The sequence below is a fragment of the Sarcophilus harrisii genome, chromosome 2, assembly GCF_902635505.1.
Source record: "Sarcophilus harrisii chromosome 2, mSarHar1.11, whole genome shotgun sequence".
In the NCBI taxonomy this organism is placed as follows: Eukaryota; Metazoa; Chordata; class Mammalia; order Dasyuromorphia; family Dasyuridae; genus Sarcophilus; species Sarcophilus harrisii.
In genome coordinates this window covers 111,752,787-111,771,339 of record NC_045427.1, presented here as the reverse complement: position 1 = coordinate 111,771,339, position 18,553 = coordinate 111,752,787, and the positions used below count along the sequence as shown (strand labels likewise).

The 18,553-nt window shown below is 35.4% G+C and overlaps 1 protein-coding gene across 2 annotated transcripts; it reads right to left on the bottom strand.

Moving 5' to 3' along the window:
* Positions 1–456: 456 nt before the first annotated feature.
* On the bottom strand, positions 457–17,819 carry ETAA1 (ETAA1 activator of ATR kinase). Of its 2 annotated transcripts, XM_031950589.1 has the most exons (7): positions 17,563–17,819; positions 17,108–17,244; positions 10,466–10,603; positions 10,108–10,184; positions 6,738–6,850; positions 3,817–5,918; positions 457–1,540 (listed from the first exon to the last, which is right to left on the bottom strand). In XM_031950589.1, exons 2-7 carry the CDS (start codon positions 17,226–17,228, stop codon positions 1,422–1,424), a joined length of 2,670 nt encoding a protein of 889 aa, XP_031806449.1. In that variant the 5' UTR covers positions 17,229–17,244; positions 17,563–17,819; the 3' UTR covers positions 457–1,421. The 2 variants fall into 2 exon arrangements, with proteins under 2 accessions (XP_031806449.1, XP_012395614.1); XM_012540160.3 differs by lacking the exons at positions 17,108–17,244; positions 17,563–17,819 and adding an exon at positions 11,579–11,974.
* Between the last annotated feature and the right edge of the window lie 734 nt (positions 17,820–18,553).

Genomic DNA, 18,553 nt, shown 5'->3' with positions numbered 1-18,553 from the left:
TCATATATTGTATCTAGGATATACTATGACATATTTAACATGTATAGGACTGCTTGCCCTTTGGGGGAGGGGGTGGAGGAAGGGAGGGGAAAAGTTGGAACATAAGTGAGTGCAAGGGATAATGTTGTAAAAAAAAGCACCTGAGCAAATAAATATAACTTTTAAGAGGTCCTCCTCAAGTCAAGGATCATTCATACATATCATGGAAGATTCTGATGCAACCAAAGAAATACACTGTGTAATTTGTATAGTATGACATAATTGAGCCAGAGGCTAGGAAGACTTCAGTTTAAGTCCTGACTCTCACAGACTGTGTCATGCAAATCACTTAACCTATCAGGACTCTAGACAACTTAAAACCAGAACACCCAGAGAAGTGCTACTCCTACTCTAATGAGATAATAACTATAAAAATCAAGGAAAGCAGAAACAGGAAAACACATCATGGACAAAACCTCAGATAGATTAGTCTTTATTGGAGGTTCTTCAGATATTTCTGTCTGAGAATGATAACTATTTCAATATAATTGATTTCCTCTATAATCCTATGTATTTTATTTTATGCATTTATAAACGTTCTTTTGAGAAGAGGTTCACAGTATTCAGACTGCACTCATAACCAAAAAAGGTTAAGAATGCCTGCTCTGGAGATTAGATAACCCTTCAACAAAACAAAGATAAATTTCTCTATATTCTGTTTGCGATACGTATGTATAGTGATGGCTAGAATATTTTGATAGCTATAATTTTGAAAAACTTACTTTCTTAAACCAGTCTACTGAACTGGACAGTTTCTTAAAGGAATAAATTATAAGTGGAACAATGTTTTAAGAGATACTGAAAGTCAAAAGTATTTCAAGTTTGAAATGGAAAATATTTATTAATTAGTTACAATGGAATTAATTCCTTTATTTCTATCACCCCCCATACAAGTTGTATAAAAATTTGAGAACTTAATTTAAAAAATTAAGCAAATCAAATACTGAAAAAAAAAAAATCAGAAAATGAGACCTTTATCGTATTGCTAAGACCCAAGTTCTGTAACAGGAAAAAAGGCTATTTGTTTCATGAAACTTAAATTTCACCTCTCTCAGAGATGATTCTCCACAATCACATTTTTAAAATTAACAATCTGCTAATAAAGTTATAGTACATAATTAAAATGTACATGAACACTTTAAATCTTGCAACCTTCTGGACCTTGCAAAACTTTTGTTAACTACCATATGAATACATTTGGGAAGAAAAGTTCGTTTACAATTGTAAACATTAAATAATAAAATAGAAGTCTATGCTTTATAAGTCAGTATCAAATTTCTCATAGAGAAACCAAAAAACAAACAATATTGGCCATCAAGGATAGATGTCAAGTCTTTAACAAGTCTTCTCTTTTAAACTCATTTTTCATCCAGAAAATTAAATTAAGTATGTGCTGCATTTATAAATGATGTCCGTGTTTTAGACATTCTTCGAACCAGAGCTTCTTGTCTTTTTCTTTGAATTTCTTCTGGGGAATACTTTCTATTTTTTTCTTCTTCCTCTGCAAATTAAAAAGACTGATTTTAAGTTTTTAATTAGGAAAGTGTCCTTTCAAATATTATTCTGTAGTCAAATCTACCATACTAGCTTACCTAACAAAGGTAAATATAGTTTGAGGAAAAAAGAAAACCAATGAATAAAAAAATAGCCTTTGTATTGCTATGGGAGTCATCTAATATGGGAATATTCACCAAATTCAAACAACATTTGACTACCTACCAATTGTAGTCAATTCCATTTAATTTCTGGTACTACAATATAAAACAATCTAAACTGGCACTATAAAAGATGAATATTCAGCTTTAACATTAAGCACTTAGACATTGTGCACTAAAACCCTATACTAGGTACTGAGATTTAAAAAAAAAATGGGTCCAAGTATTTACAAAAGTCCTGATATTTTAATGTTCGGTGATACTACTTTTACAACTTTTTTCTCCATCAGACTTTCAAATTTAAGCATTCATTTGCTGCTCAGGAAAGAATTGTTTAGAGTGATTTTTAAGATTAGTTAACTTGATAACTAATCAACTAAGAGATTTTATAGCATTTTTTTCCATTTTAAAATTTTAATTAAAAAAAAAATTTTTTTTGTGCCTTTCATCTTTACACCACATCTTTGTATCACATAGGTAAAGTTTACAAAACTTTACATCACTATCTCTTTTCATCACTTCTGAAGAGGGACAACCCTTGTCTTAATATTCAAAGGGTATAATGGACACAATAGCATTTTAAAATCAATGCCAGAAAGTATAATTTTAAAAATCTAAAGCTCTTAAAGCAAAACTTAAAACAATGCTTTTAAGCATGTTAAAGTATGAATGTATTCATATATAACATACTAAAGGTATATCACTTCAATAGCCATGTCTTCAAATAAAGCATATAAGAAAAAAAACAAAAACTCCCATTTATTAACATTCAGCCCTTGTAAGGAGTCAAAAACCTTAATGCCAAGTATTTAATTCTGGAAGTTTACTACAATAACATAAAAATACCGTTATTTTATTTTGAGTTAGATCCTGGACAGCTTAGAATACTAGATCAACATAAGTTGGTAGAAATTTAAGTTTTCTATAGAAGCAAAAAATTTAAATTAGTAAAAATATTTTTAAGTATTCCTTTTTGATAAAAGACAAAAGTCTTTTATCAAAAAGGAATACTTAAACTAAAATATTGGGTCAATCCCCAATATATTCTGTAAACATGCACAACATTGTAACTACTGAGTAAAGCTGTCTACTTCAAGTATGTTTAGCTTTACAGAGCAGTAAGCAAAATCCCTAATATTATCAGCAAGAAAATTTAATTTATGCTAACATCTGGACAATGACATCAAAATTCAATGCAAACTGGACCAGTCTTTGGTAGATAGTCTTGACAACCAGGACTAGGCCTTACCTATTATATCTATATCCTTTATTGTCAAATTCTGCCCCCCTACCTCCCCTTAAAGATTAGCATGATCACCATAATTAGAATGACTCAATGCCAATTAACAATCACAAAAAGAAATTTTGAGAAAAACAAAATTTAAAAAATAATTTATAGTTAACTTCAATCATTCATATTTGTAGTATTACCAGGGGTGGAGGTTAATCCAAAATTGCAAACAATTCAATAAATTATTAACATCTGATTTTGGAACTAATTTCCAATACAAGTTCAAGACAATTTTTTTTTTTTTTTTTTTTTTTTTAGTATTTCCATGCCATCCCATCTTAGCCTTTATTTTTAATTTTAAGTTCCTATAGTGTATTATCAGTAAAGTGCATCCCCTCAAAGTTTACTGCAAAGCACTACAGAAATGCCTTTAAACTCTAATAATGCAAGAGTAATTTCAAATCAGCAGTTACTTTTGAACAGTATATCAAGAGGAAATTGAGTCTTCAGAGATTGTTCTAGGACAACATAGGTATAGTAAGTGGCAGATCTAAAACTGAAATGCAGACTCTCTAACTTCAATTTTAGTGTTTTTCCCATGGTACCATGTCCTAAGTAGGTAAATCCCAGTGAATTTCCTGAGGTACAAAGAGGTTAATTGACTTCCTTAAGGTCACAGAGCTAGTGATGGGAATCTGAATGAAAGTTTTAAAGAAAATTTCCTAATACAATTTGTCTTTGTAGAAAACATGCTTTCTCTCTGCTACACAGAATTAATTATAACTAGATAACTGAATCATAGTTAAAAATCTCTCATACCCTCACCTCTATTCCCAGCAAAGGTGTGACACAATCTAAGACAAAATTCTTAATATAATTTTTTGTACATACCTTTTATAGGTAGTTCACAGGATTCAGAAAACTGTCTCTTCAAAAGTTGTTGTGGCATAGTCTCCCCAAGTAAAGAATTTACAAACTGAGTTTTGCTTTTCTCTGAATGCTGTAAAATTTTGCTGTCAGATATGCTTCTTGATGGTATACTACTGTGACTAAGATGAGGAAAAGTCTGAGGATTTTTAATCTTTGTGAAAGAGTAACCAGAGGGTGTTGGAATTGATGTTTTATTAACATGAGTCTCAGTTGTCACTGTGCTATGAGAAAGAATCTGATTGTGTAAATTTCTTGAAGAAGCAGTATCTGTGTATTTGTGGTCTTTACTAATTGCCAAACTTAAATTTCCTGTAAGAATTGAGGACTTGTTCACTCCTACTGCTACATTAGAATTATTCCAAGAAACATGTTGATTATTGTTCTGATAATTTGGGTACTGATAGTTTTTACTCAGATTTTTAGTATCTGTAGAATTTGCAGAACTTCTGTAATTTTTACCTTCTTTACATGTTAACTTGCCTGTTTCTATAACTTCTCTCACTGATGTTCCATGTGCAGAAAAATCACCTCTATTCAAATGTTTAGATTGCAGCAAATGGTATTCTTTTTCAGATGTAACTGTATTATTAGTTTCCATCCCCAAATAGGAATTATAATTGACCTTTTGCTGATTTTCAGATCCTTGCTTGTCTTTTTCCAAGTCTTGTTGCTGCGTCAGCTTTTCTACATGGTCACATGCTTGGTAAAGCAAATCATCATCATCATCTGCATTCCAAGACTTTTCTAATTCATGACATGCTTCAATAACTTCACTAGCAAGTTTAGGATCATTCCAGTCATCAAATAAAGAGCACTGCTTTGAAGCATCTTTCTTATTTAAGTTACAAAAAGTGGTTTCATTAGATATTCTTAAAGAATTATTAGGATTTATTTTAGTAGGCACATTAAATGACTGATAACAGTTAGGTGGATTTTCACTATCTCTCCTGGTTTGTGATTGAAAATTACTAGGCCTTCTGCCCAAAGCAGACTCCTTTGCAGAAACTTTCATATTTGATCCAAATTTAGGGTAAATAGCCTCCTTTGTCTTTTGAATATTAGATGCAACTGAAAGCTCAGAATAACTAGGAATTTTGGTGGGAAAACTTGTCTTACTGAAATTTTTCTCATATTTCACTTCATTCTCAGTAGGTATCAATTCCATGGGCTCATTATTTGATTTCAAAGGAAACAGAGCTTTTGTAGGATCAAAGACATTTTTGTTGTTTGTCTCAGAAGGAAGAACTTGTAAATTTTTTGAAACACTTTTACCAATAGTCAAATCTCCATTTATTCCTACCTTAGGTTCATCACTTTTACTGGCAGTAAGCATGAAAATATCTTTCTGAATAGTTGGCTGAGAAGAATCAGTAATTAAAAGTTCAGGAGCTTGAGAAATTTGCATAACAAAAGAATCATCAGTTAGCATGTGTTCCCAGTCATCATCATCGTCAAAATCCATGCCAGCCTCTATTTCCCCAGGCTTAGTGAGAATCTCTGACTTTGCAATAGAGGAAGTTGCCATCACAAATGAGTCTGATGCAGAAGTAACTGCCACTGAGGTCAGATTTTGTTGGCCTGAAATTTTACTCCCCTGTCTCTCAGTAACCACAGTCTCAATAGAATTGTCTATCTCCTCTTTCAAAGTGTCATTCTTGCCGCAGATATTATGACTGGTAGTAAAAGAAGCATTTGACAGACCTTGGCTTAACTGTCCACTACATTTCTGAGTAGAACCATCAAAAAGAGCAGTAAGAGCTGCTTCAGCACTTGGGTCAAAATTAGTCAGACTACTATTTTTATAATGTTCTTCCTTAGATATACTGGAGTTCCCTTTTACTGTCACAGCAATATTTACTTCAGGAACTTCATCAGAGATTGACTGAAGGGTCTGTAGCTGTGCTTCATCTTTATAATTATTTAAAGTCTCTGCTTCTGAAACTGTTTGGACAAAATCATAAGTCTCACTGTCTTGTTCTTGCCTTACATCTAGCTCCACCATGTTTTTATCAAATTGTTTAGCCAATTTTATAAGTTCTTCTTCACTACTTTGTGCTTTAAACCTGAAAGATAAACATAAACAAAAATTCAGATACTTTAAAGAATTTATATAATCTAAATATAGTTTTTTAAAATTACTCTGAAGTTAAATATTTTAATATAGTTTAAACACCTCAATATCTTAAAACTAAATTTTAACTTGATAATATATTAATACCTAAGACACTTTTATATCATTGACTATTTTTATTATGATCATTTTCTTTTTTCTTCTCAATAGTATTTTATTTTTCAAATACATGTAAAGATGGTTTTCAACGTTCAATTTTTTTTTAAGATTTTGTGTTTGAACTTTTTCCTCTCTTCCTCAATACCTTCCTTGCCAAGACATGGCAATCCAATATATGTTATGCACGTACTATTCTTTTAAACATGTTTCCATTATTTGTCATGTTATGCAAGAAAAATCAGACCAAAAAGGAAAAAAACCATAAGATGTAGATGCATTTTTCATTCCAAATCTATTGAAATTGTCTTGAATCACTGCATTGCTGAGAAGTTTATCGTAGCTGATCACCACATAATTTTGGATTACTATGTACAATGTTCTCCTGATTCTGTTTTCTTCGCTCAGTATGAGTCAAAGAAGTCTTCTCAGACTTTTCTGTAATCACCTTTTTATCATTTCTTACAGAACAATAATATTCTATTACATTCATATACCATAATTTATTCAGCCATTCCTCAACTGATTGGCATTCAATTTCCAATTCCTTGCCACTACACATTTTTGCACATATGAGTCCTTTCTTCTTTTATGTGAAAAACATATTTTCAATAATTATCCAGTTCCTATCAGCTTAGAAAAACAAAGAACTTACTTTACATAGTTAGTTCTCGTTCTAGATTTTATTTTTGTTATACCAGGAGTACATGGAATTGCACCTTCACCGATCCACATGTCTAGAAGGGAGTCCGTTGTTGGTTTTTCACCCTTGAAAATTAAGATTCACAAATGCTTACTTACAATGACTGTATTTAATATCCCAACAGTATCTGAATTACAACTATTTGAAATTTTACATACTGAGATGACAATGAATTCCCTATAAATATGAAATACTGGTGATATAAGAAATGTTCAAAAGGAAAGGTGAAAAATGATATATAGAATATTTTATAAAATCACTCTCAAACATAATTTGTAATAAATCTTCCTCTGTTTCCCTATTTCTAACAAAAAGGCAATGCAATGGCTACTGAAGGGAATAACCCCCATGCTCTAAGAACTCTAACCTGCTTTGTTTTCCAAACTGGGCCAACTAATTCGTCTTTAGGCAGTCTGGAAGCATACATTCATGTAGGGCTAACCACAATGATGTCAAACTTAGTATGAACAGCCAATCTGTTTTGCCATACTCTAGCTCAGAACTCCCAAACTCAAGTGATTCATAAGTCTTGTTCTATTAAAAGGAATTATATTATACACCACAATAACCTGCTGAAATTATTTCATTATGGGTTTTTCTACTTTGAATGAAAAAAGCAGAGAAAGTAGTAGTAAAATGTATGAAGGGTACTGAATTAGAAGTTAGGAATTGTGAGTTCTAGTCTCAGCTTTGCCAACAAATTGCCATGTGTTTTTAAAACAGTTGGTTTGTTTCACCTCATTTAAATGAAATATTTCATAACCTCTGAAATAAAAATTGTGTTTAAACAGGAATTACAAATACAAAATACAAGTATTTTTTTATCAACTAATGATACAAAATTTATAATAAAGGAATAGAAAATCATATAATATCTAGTATGTCAATAGAACTTTGAGGTTTATAAAGAACTATATATGATTTCTTGATCTTCAAAACAACTTTGAAGGTTAAGTGTTATCTTCACTTTGTAAGTGAGAAAATTTGAGACTCAAGAAATGAAATGATTTGCTTAAGGTCACACTGGCTAGTATCTAAAGTGGGATTTGTTTCAGGACTTCCTTTCTCTACTCTAGCCATTGTGCAATCTAGTTGCGTAGGACTGGAGAATTGCCTGCCATTACTTTTCTCTGATGAAATAGTAGGTTACAACTCTAAATAAGTATTAAGAGCAACCCAGGTCATTAAAAGTAAAAAGCAACATCTTGGAAAGGTATTTATCAGAAGTCATCAAACATCAATAGTTATAAGGTCTTTTTATATGTATATAGGGGTACATGCTAATTATTTGTCTCTATGCATTTAATTTACAGGTATCAATTGAAGAGGAGGGAGAGGTAGTGCAAATTAAGTATTTAATTCACAAATATATTGTTTTTTCTAAAAATTTTCCTGAGCACTGGCTGATATTCTGTCAACAGTTTTGGATGAGTTAACTGGTAAAGTTATTTTTAAAAACAAGAGTTATTATCACCAAGAGGATATTAGGAAAGGTTCAAGTAGAATAGGTGGAAAGGTAGCAAATGTCATTTTAAATTAACTTCAAAATTGACCTACAGTTAGCCATGGAATCTAGTATGCTTCTTAGAGGGTAGCATTACCGTATCAATTCTGAAAAGAGCCAGGAAGGTAGTTTTGGCAATAACTAGCTATTGAAAATGGGCCAACATTGTGTAGATTGTCAGTTCGGAAATTATAATTATACAAGAAGAGCAATAAGGTAAAGAAAAACAGCTTTAAAAGACTTAAGTCTAAGAACTTAAAGTAAGGACCAACCATATCACCAGAGGTATGAAATACGATGAAGCACAATGCCTAACTCCTGAAAAAAAGGTGATAACATATTGTGAAGAGACATGACCAATGTGTGTGAAGAGACATGACACTAATGTGTGTGTCTATACACACACACACACACACACACACACTTTTGTTTGACAATGATTATTTTGTTACCAGTTTGGTTTCTTTCTTTTTTGGGGGTGAGAGGAAGATAATAAGGGGAGCTTTCTTTGAGTTTTTAATAAGAGAAAAGGGTCCACCCAATAGTGACAAACCCAAAAGGTCATTGAAACTTTCTAAAATAATGCACAGACAAGACCAAAAAGAATTTCATAAGCACAGATAGCTTTGAAAGTAAAGTATGGAATTTATTATACATTTTTTAAAAGTGAAACTGAAATTCCCTCACCCCCTTTTTTTTTCTGAGGCAATTGGGGTTAAATGACTTGCCCAGAGTCTCACAGCTAGGAATGTTAAGTGTCTAAGGCTAGATTTGAGGAACTGAAAATTTAATAGATAATCATCTTTTTATGTTTTGCTAAATACATGAAAGTGCTCTTTTTTGGTATTTAAGTTCACAAATTTAAAAATCACAATAAAATAAATTTAAAAGGGAAAAATCCATATTACTGCCATTTCTTTATAATTTTAGGTCTATTTAGGTAGGATGACCAATACCTTACTTGGGTATCTATCGATGTTTAAACTGTACAGTCCAAAAAACATTTTACTCTACTTGGTTTCGGGTAAAACAATACACATTTAATAAAGAAATTTTCTACTGACTTAAACCATTTGTAAAATGAATTTCTAAGACAAATAAAGGATGCAGAGCTAGCTTAAGTATGATTGTTCTGACTGTTATGATGTGATTTAGTTGATTCTTGACATCACAGATATTTGGTGCTTAACTTTAACTTCACTCACAATAGTAACATGAACCACGAGGAGAAAAGAGAAATACAATTTTTGTAAAAATTGTTTGATTCAGGTGAATATGGATTTGGTGTAGACAAAGACTTCCAGATTTTTAGATGAAATTTTTCCTATTTTATCAACAACTTGAAAAACATGGTAATCAATTTAAAAAATCAGAGGGATTTTGACAATGTTTCTATAAACTAACATATGCTAATCACAGAATTTCAGAGTGGGGACCACAAAAGTCATTTAGTTCAACTGGCAGCAAAATAAGAATCCTAAAACATTTCTTACAAGTTGAGCAAATAACACAGATCTACCATGTATCAGTTTTTTCTGCCATTATTTTAATGTGAAGAAAGGTATGCAGGTGAGAAAATTATTTGCAGGAAGACAACATAATCTTGGGAAACCTCCTCCTACTTTTTAATAACTGTATACAGTGCTTTATGGATAACAAAGGCCCTTGTTCACAACAATCTCTTGCGGAAGATAGTGCAAGAATGATACCGATTTTCCAAATGAGAGACTGAGGCTTCCAGAAGTTAGTGACTTGGCTAGGAATATTGAGTTAACAAGTGTTTTATTCATAAATTTTAAACTATTAAATTTTATTTACCTGAGGAGCTATACGGTTAACAATATCTGAAATTGCAACACTACATCTTCTGTCATGCTGTTTATTTCTTCTTTCATCTAAAAATTAAAAAAAAAAGTACTTCTATAAATCACAAAAAATGTTTAAACTGTTAGTAATACTAAGTCCCCTTGAAAAGGGAATTTTAAATAGAATACTTTTACGTCTATAACTACTCCATCCCATAATAGTATGATATGGATGAAAACGATCAATATTGTCATAAAACTGTTTTGCTCTGTACAAGTTTCTAACATTATCAAATAATTATCAGTCAAGCTCAATTATCAAATGATATTAAAAATCAGTTCCATAGTAAAGATTTCCAGTTTCAAGTTACCTAATTGACAGGTTGTTGGAGAATTTGGATCCCAAAATATTTCTTGTGGTCCATCATTATCATTACAAGGGGAACTGAAGACAGGTGATCGAAAACTGGATTGCAACAATCTCTTTGGAGTTTTATACAAACACATTTCTGTATAGACATAAAATATAATTAAATCAAACATTATTGCATTTAATGGGTTACTTCACATAAGAGCAGTACAATAACTAGTTTTGTATATATAATTTTCTTATAAAATAGGATCATAATGATGAAGGGTGTGATGTTTTCTTACTTACACACCTACGAATACAATAATTGTCTATATAAGTGTAAAACTCAGTAATTCCTATTATCAATGGGATGTTGAGGCATTGGGGTCAATTTAGAGGATTTCAGTTTTAAAAGATTTTGGAAAACTTATTATTTCAATAATCAGAAAGGTACCTCACCCAATTTGAGAAGGGCTGTAAACAAATTAAACGGATTTTATTTTTTGCTCTGCCTTTGAATTTATGGCTTAATTAATGTCTCACTTGGGGGGAAGGAGTGAGGAGGAATCTAAACCACTAAATCTGTAAGAAAAAACCTTAAAAAAAGAAAGGGGATCCCGGCCTTATAGAATTAAAAAAAAGCGTTTGTAAATCCTCTCATCAAGGTTTATTAAATATTTAACTAGACTATTGCTCAAAAGCTCTAATGCAAATGTAAATGAACACTCAAGTTATAGCGATGACCCTCACTCGCACTCGGCGCCTCGGAGGCGCCGGGAGGGGGGGAGGGGTTGGCTGGGGCGGGCACGGGACGCTCTCTAGGACCCACCTATTCCAAAGTGGCTCAGACCAAACTAGGGTAAGCAGGTTCGGGCGCCCCGCGCGCTAAGGAAGTTTCTTTCCCTCCCCCAGCAAACCGACCGGAAGCCGCGGGGCCCCAGGCCGGGTCTCCCCCCGAACAACTGGTTCCACAGCACGGGGCAAAGGCTGAGCAGCGCGGGGTTGGGGGGATGTTTCCTGAGTGGCAGAGCGAGGCGCCCCCCTCCCCACGCCCCGGGACTCGCGTGCGGCCTGCCTTCCCGCAGCAGCGGCGGCGGCGGCCCCACGGCGACTAGGCCGCCCAAGGCCTCACCCTCGGCACTTTTACTGACAGGAGCGCAGCTCTCCGAAGCCTGGGCCACTTCTCTCAGCGCCCGCCGCCGGCCTCGCAGCCGCCGCCCGGAGACACTGAGGGGTCTCTCTTCGTCCCCGGCCAAGGGGGTCGGCGGCGTCGGCGGAGGCGGCGGGGCCGGCGACCCTACGGGTCCGGGAGATTCCCTGAGCTTCCTCCGCCGACTCAGCATCGTCCCTCGGCCGGGGCCTCCCCCTCCCGCCACACGGTCGTTCTCTTTCTTTTCCCTTCACATCTTTCCCGGGAGGTGGGGGCGGGGAGAACACCGGCACTATCACCAAGCGAGAGCCTTCTCGAGCGCCTTCGCCATCTTGACCGGACCGGCGGCTTAAAGGGAAACTGGTGATTGGCTGCTGCTCGCCGGAGGGTGGGGCGAGTGCGTACGTCAGAGGTGTGCGGTCCCACGCACGCAGCCCCGGGAGCTGCTGGGGGAGCGACCCTTCCCCCTCTTTCTCCAAGCCCTTCCTAGTCGGCTGGTCCCGGGTGGGGAGTGCGATGTTCTTCCTTAATCCCCACGGCCTCAAGGGGCTGACTATTCAGTCCAATACACTGACAGCCATGGCCGACGTTTATGAAGAGCTTTAACCTTTGCAAAGCCCACATTCACATGTGCATCCCTCGTCCCCTCCAGAAGCACACGTTTAATACTTTGATAGCCTTATTTTTATAAAATGAGCACTTGTCTAGGACCGCCCAGCTAGAAATTGAAATGGGTCTTTTTGAGTCCAGCACTACTCGCTATCCCATACTCCTCCAGGCTTGTCAACAGATGGACATACAAAACGAATCCCTAGTCTCGGGCCTCACGGAATTTATATTTTGTTAGGAAAAGTATGTAAGTTAAGAAATTGTCTAAGTGTCTGATATTTATCCATGCTGTGTGCATGTCTTCCTGTGGGCACACAAGTTATCTATGTATGTACCTCTATGCAGATATATAAGTGTAGGTTATACATATGGTCCCATAAATACTTGAAAGTAACTTACTTGAAAGTAACATATGTATGTATTACACAGTTGTTTGTGGTTTTCATTTAAGAAGAGCAATGATATCAAGGAGTGATGTCTTAACTCCTGTGAATTGGATTTAAGCGAGGAAGAGTTCAGCCAAATCAAGTGGCAAGATAAAAGTTGATGTCTGCAAGAAGACCTCTAGACTCTTCCTCGTGCAAATTATTCTCATCCATCTATTCCATAGGGGAAATTTTCACATGCTTGGGTTAGACACTCTCCTAACTCACCCCCCTGGTTTGAAGCCCCCTGATTACTACCATCAATGTGGTTTAGCCTGTCTGTAAGATGATTTACCTGGCTGTGGCTGCATGGCTTCTTGGAGCTACAGGTAAGAGTTAAATGGCAAGTGGTCACCAAAGATAGATGGGAGCAACCCAGAAAAGAGTTTGTTAAGTCCTCACACTAGATATGCTAGTCCTCCTTTATTACCGCATATCTATCTCCCTTCTTCCTTCTCTTTCTCTTTACTTCCCTGCCTACATACTTGTCTGCCTACACACACACACCCCTGCTTACAGAAAGACATATACAAGAGTTTATATCTTTTTTTGTTTCCTACATATTAGCCACAATTATCTTGAGAAATAGGTGTTTTTATGCTCATTTTACAGATAATGAACTATAGCTGGTAAAGGTCAAGTGACTTGTTTGAGTTCATGACATAGTTTGTATCTGAGACAAGATTTGAATCTTCCTGCCTCCAGGTCCACTGAGCTACCCTCCAGCCCTAAGAGCCTCCAGGCAACTCAAGTAAGAGTATTAGTTCTGGGGAAATTGAAAATCTGCCTTGATAATAGGAAGTTTCTCGGAGCTACATTAATGAAATTACAGCTTTGGTGATTTCATATAGAAACACACATGTTCCCCCCCCCCCCCAAATTTTGGATAAAATTCCCTTTGGCAAATTTTCAGTGATTTCAGATTTTTTGGAAAATTACAATATTTTAGCTCTGAAAATCTGATTTTCAGAGTTATTTTCTGACTTGTGATTTTCCCTGAACAGAGATGTTCAGAATGAATTCATCCTTGGAAATAACTCCCACAAGATCACATTTATGAACAGGTAAAGACATCCATCTGGGTGTCAAAGTAGATAGAGCTGGGCCTATCTAGGCTGGAAAGCTGGAAAGATCTGAATTCAAAGGTGACCAAAGCTAGGTGATCCTTGGCAATTTACATAACCCTATGTTCTCAGTTTCCTCATCTATAAAATGGCCTGGAGAAGGAAATGAAAGGAAATGGCAAACCACTCCAGCATTTTTGCCAAGAAAACCTCAACTGGGGTCACACAAAGAGTTGGACAGAACTGAAATGAATAAACAATACAGTAGTCGGGGAGGCAAAAGGTAATGAGATCATTAACTAGGCCGATGGCTATGTGAGTGAAGGGCTATGTATAGAAGGGATAGTGTGCAGATAGAATTTAAAAGGCTTACCAACTGATTGAATATGGAGGTTGGAAATCAGGGTGGATGATGTTGCCATAGGAAAGAAATGAAGTTATGAAAGGGTTAGATTCATGGAGAAGGATGATGTTTTAGATTTTATTAAACAAGGATTTCTTTAATGTTCATTGAATACTGAAGGAGGGAAAGGAATAGGATGTGTCAGAATCTTAGAATTTTAGACCTTCCTTACCACCATAATGAATAATAAATTAATGAAAAAATGCTGCAAAAGACAAAACCATACTTCCCCTTAAGGAGCTTCTGGGAGGTGAGGAGAACATCACAGTTAGAGGAGTGGCAATCAGGGAACTGTACAAGGATACAGTCACTGGTTTGGTACGTGTCCCCTCTTGGAATGATGATAGCTTTGTTTTGATTAGAAAGGGGACAAAGTATGGAAGTGATTTTTGAAGAGAAAGGAGTCAGGAAGATTCAGGGGCTTATCAGGACGGTATTGAGGCCAGTTGACTGAGGATGTCATGATAGTTAGAAGTAATGATACAATGTAAGCTCCTTAAGTATTGGACTGTTTTATATTTGTTGCTCTGCATATACCTAGTTTCTAGCAAAGTACTCTATCAATATAAAAGTTGCTTGATGAATGTTAGTTGAATTTGGATCTTAAGCCACACCCTTTATCTGTAGGGAAGTTAGAATAACTGAATTAAGTACTATAAAAATGTCTGGATTTAAACCCAACAACTCTAGTAGGTGGGCGAGGCAGGCATTCTCAAAAGCCATTTAACAGATAAGAAACTCGATTAGGAATCCCTAACTGATTTGCCTAAGGACATGCAACTAGTTAAAGAATTGGAGCTGTGTTTCAAATATAGGTCTCTTCCTACTCTGGATTCAGCAGTCTTTCCATTATACCACTTTGCCTTAAAAAAAATATCTAACTTCCAGTCAGAGAAACAATATTAGGTAATAGAAAGAACAAAGAAGTTGCAATCAAAGAATCTAAGTTCAAATTTTGTATCTGATACTTTTCCCCATTGTAACAGTGGTCAAGCTACTTCTTTTCAAATCTATTTCTGCATAACCTTTTCATACATCACAACTTCCCGGGGCCTCATTTTTTTCCCTCTGGATATTCTCTGTTCGCCTGTTCAGCTTTACAGCTATTCTTAGCCAACATTTGGTCTGCCTCCTTGGTGTTGTTGGGAGTTGGTGATGTTGACTACTTTTGCAGCTTCTAAGGTAATCTGTAAAAACAAACTATATAGCCCACAAGCCCCTATGGGAGTACTGAATAGGACTGTGCTCTGTAGGAATTGAACTAATCTATACACCTAATGCAGTAGAATTCTCCAGAACCTGAAGTGGATATAGTAGTGAGTGGGGCAGGGGGCTTATGACTCCTATATCTGAGGAGAGGGAGTATTTGTATTTGTAATTATATCTTCTGAGGAGAATATTTTTGTGTCATATTTAATCTGTTAATAGCTAATGCAACTGAAGTATAGATGGCTTCTTTCTGCAACTCAGGGAACAACATTAATAAGAGTATGGAGTCATTTGCAGAGAACCTAGATACTGCAACCTCCCATTCTCCTTAAGGGTATTGGAGATCCTTGAGGGATAAGTGGAATGTAATTTACTTGATCTTCTCATTCAGGGCCTTCTCCAGCTGTTCCGATCTATATCTTGCCACTGGACCCAAAAGGATCTGGAGGAGAGAGTAAAACTGGTGACTTTGTATCTTTCTGAAATCCAACCTACTTGTATGTCATGGCATCTCCTTCCTGATATCATGGTCCTCTGAGAAGGAAGGAAACAACAACAATTTGGCCTTCCAGATAATTGAAGGTCATGATAGTCTGTGTTACATATATGCACATATACATTCTGTCTCTGAAATGGATCCATGTTTCATTATGGTCTTCTGGAATCATGAATGAGCCATGAATTGATCATAGTTGTTACTACTTTCAAAATTGTTTGTTTTTACAGTGTTATATTATTTCATTTCCTTTCTAGACTATTGTAATAGTCTCATAATTGATCTTCCTTGCCTCCAGGATCCTCCCTATCCACACAGCTGCTGCATTAGTAGTTCCCTACTGTTTCTAGGATAAAAAAGAAAACTCTTCTTTTTGGCATTTAAACCATTTACAATGGGACTTCCATTTTAAAGATTTATTATATATTAATCACCCTTGTGCACTCTATATTACAGTCAAACTAGCACATATACTCTCTCTATATATACACTATTACATCCCACACTTGTGTGCCATTGCATATTTTATCCTCTCATGCCTGGAATGTTCTCCCCATTCTGACTCTTGGAATCGATGGTTCTCTTTCAAGGTTAAGCTCAACTGTCACCTTTTACAAGGAATCTTTCCTGAGGCTTTCTCCCTTTTAGTTGTTCTTCCACCCAAATTACTTTGCATTTATTTTGAATATTTTTTTTCGTTTGTTTCCTTATTCTGTTAAATGTTTTCTCCTAGAGGAATAAATATTCTCTGAAGGCAAAGATTCCCTTTCATTTTTGGCTTCATATCTACCCATGGCATTTAATACAATTCCTAGGACATTAGAAAATGCTTGATGAGTCAACTCTGATCAAACTTATTTCTGCTTAAAGAAATATTATGGATTTACCATTTAACCAGATAAAGATTTTACCCATTTATCATGCTTTTTATAATTTTCCATTTTGTCCCCCCAAATTGAAGAGACTTTGTCAGAGGATCTAGGTTCAAACTTGACCTTTGCCTTTTATGAAACCTGTTTGTTTTTTGGAATGATGAGCTTGTTATTAGATTACTCCAAGATGCCTTTCAGCCCTAAATCTATTGTCCATTGCTATGATTTGCAGTGTATTAGTGCAATCTACGTTATTTTTTTTTTTTTACCTCATACACCTAATCTCCTAATTTAGTCATCTTGTTAAGTAAGAAAGTTTATTTTCTAGAATTTGTTCTAAATTTAGTGATCACTATTTCCCTTTTTAAATGCTTATAATCCATCCATTAAATATCAATTATGGGATGCTGTCAGGGAAGGTTATCAAACTCACCAGTTTGTAGAATCCATCCTGTTCCCTCCTTTTGAAAATCATCCACAGGCCTTGGGTATTTCTCCTGTGCTCCAAAGTTTCTTAATGGTTTCATAAAGTGGTTTAGTGATTGTTCTTTCATAACCTTTGGATGTAATCTGTAGGTGGGTATAGAGTAATTCAAAGTATATAGGTGCTTTCTTATTTCCTCACTTGTTTCTTCTACTCCATTTTCTAATGTGAGGACATTTCTTTAACAAAAGGCAAGAGTAATCATTTGGCTAATGAATGAATGAATAGAATTCAATAGTTTAGCTTTATGCCAAATATTAATATTACAATGTCTCTCTCCAAAGAAAAGTCCTATTTTTTCCAGACCATACATTAAATAAGAGAATGATGAATGATGGGATTCTGGGTTGGACAATTTCTCATGGAGAGAAAACAGAAAATGGTTGAAGTTTTGCTCTTTTTACCTTTATTTTCTTTCTTTTCCTTTTACCCAGATCAACGAATTTTTCTTTGTGCAGATCAAAACAGTTAAAAACAGTTAAGCAAAACCAACTGACTCAGTAGCTACCTCTGGCAGCCTACTGAGCATTCCGAACTTCTTTTCTCCCACCTAGCCAATGTAAAAGTACACATTCTGTGAAGCATTTACTTTTACATAGGTCTGCCATTTGATGGGCTTGGCTGGATGTTAATTAAATACTTCTAATATGTGACTAGTGTCACACATGCTGCCAATTTGACATTGTGATGTAAAACTAAATTCAATTGTTTACCAAAAATACCCCAAGAAGTTCAACCCTAATAACTTTCTTAAGTAGCACATACTTTAAAAAAAAAAAAAAAAAACAGCAACTTTTCATACTTTAGTCCTCTGCTTAGTATCTCTTATCAAATTTTTATCACTTCTATCTTTTATGCATCCCAGTAGCACCCTCCCCCACACCCAAAAACCCTGAGCCCACATTTCTCATAAGCTGTTTCTAGGAGAGTCAGAATTAACATTTGTCCCCTGGAATTTTACTGCAGGGAAATCTCCAAAATAAGACTCTGATGTAGTGTTCTGATGTTGACTGATGATGACTGAAGGATGGGGTTAGAAATTTTGAAGTTCAGAAAGAGAGAGGAGAATTGAGAGAAAAGGAACATAGTGGGTTTGAGATTCTATCTAGTTTAAAATGTCAGTCAAATATACTAGATTGTATATTGCCTTGAGGACAAGGACCATGCATTCATCTTTATGCTCAGCATTGCAACTATTATGGACTCAAACAATTTTGGACTAAGAAAGTCTATAGAAATTATCTAGTTCAGCATGGCAAAACTAGGCATTGACCCACACCTAACACTGTATACCAAGATAAAGTTGAAGCAGGTTCATAATCTAGACATAAAGAATGATATTATAAACAAATTAGAAGAACATAGGATAGTTAACCTTTCAGATCTGTGGAGAAG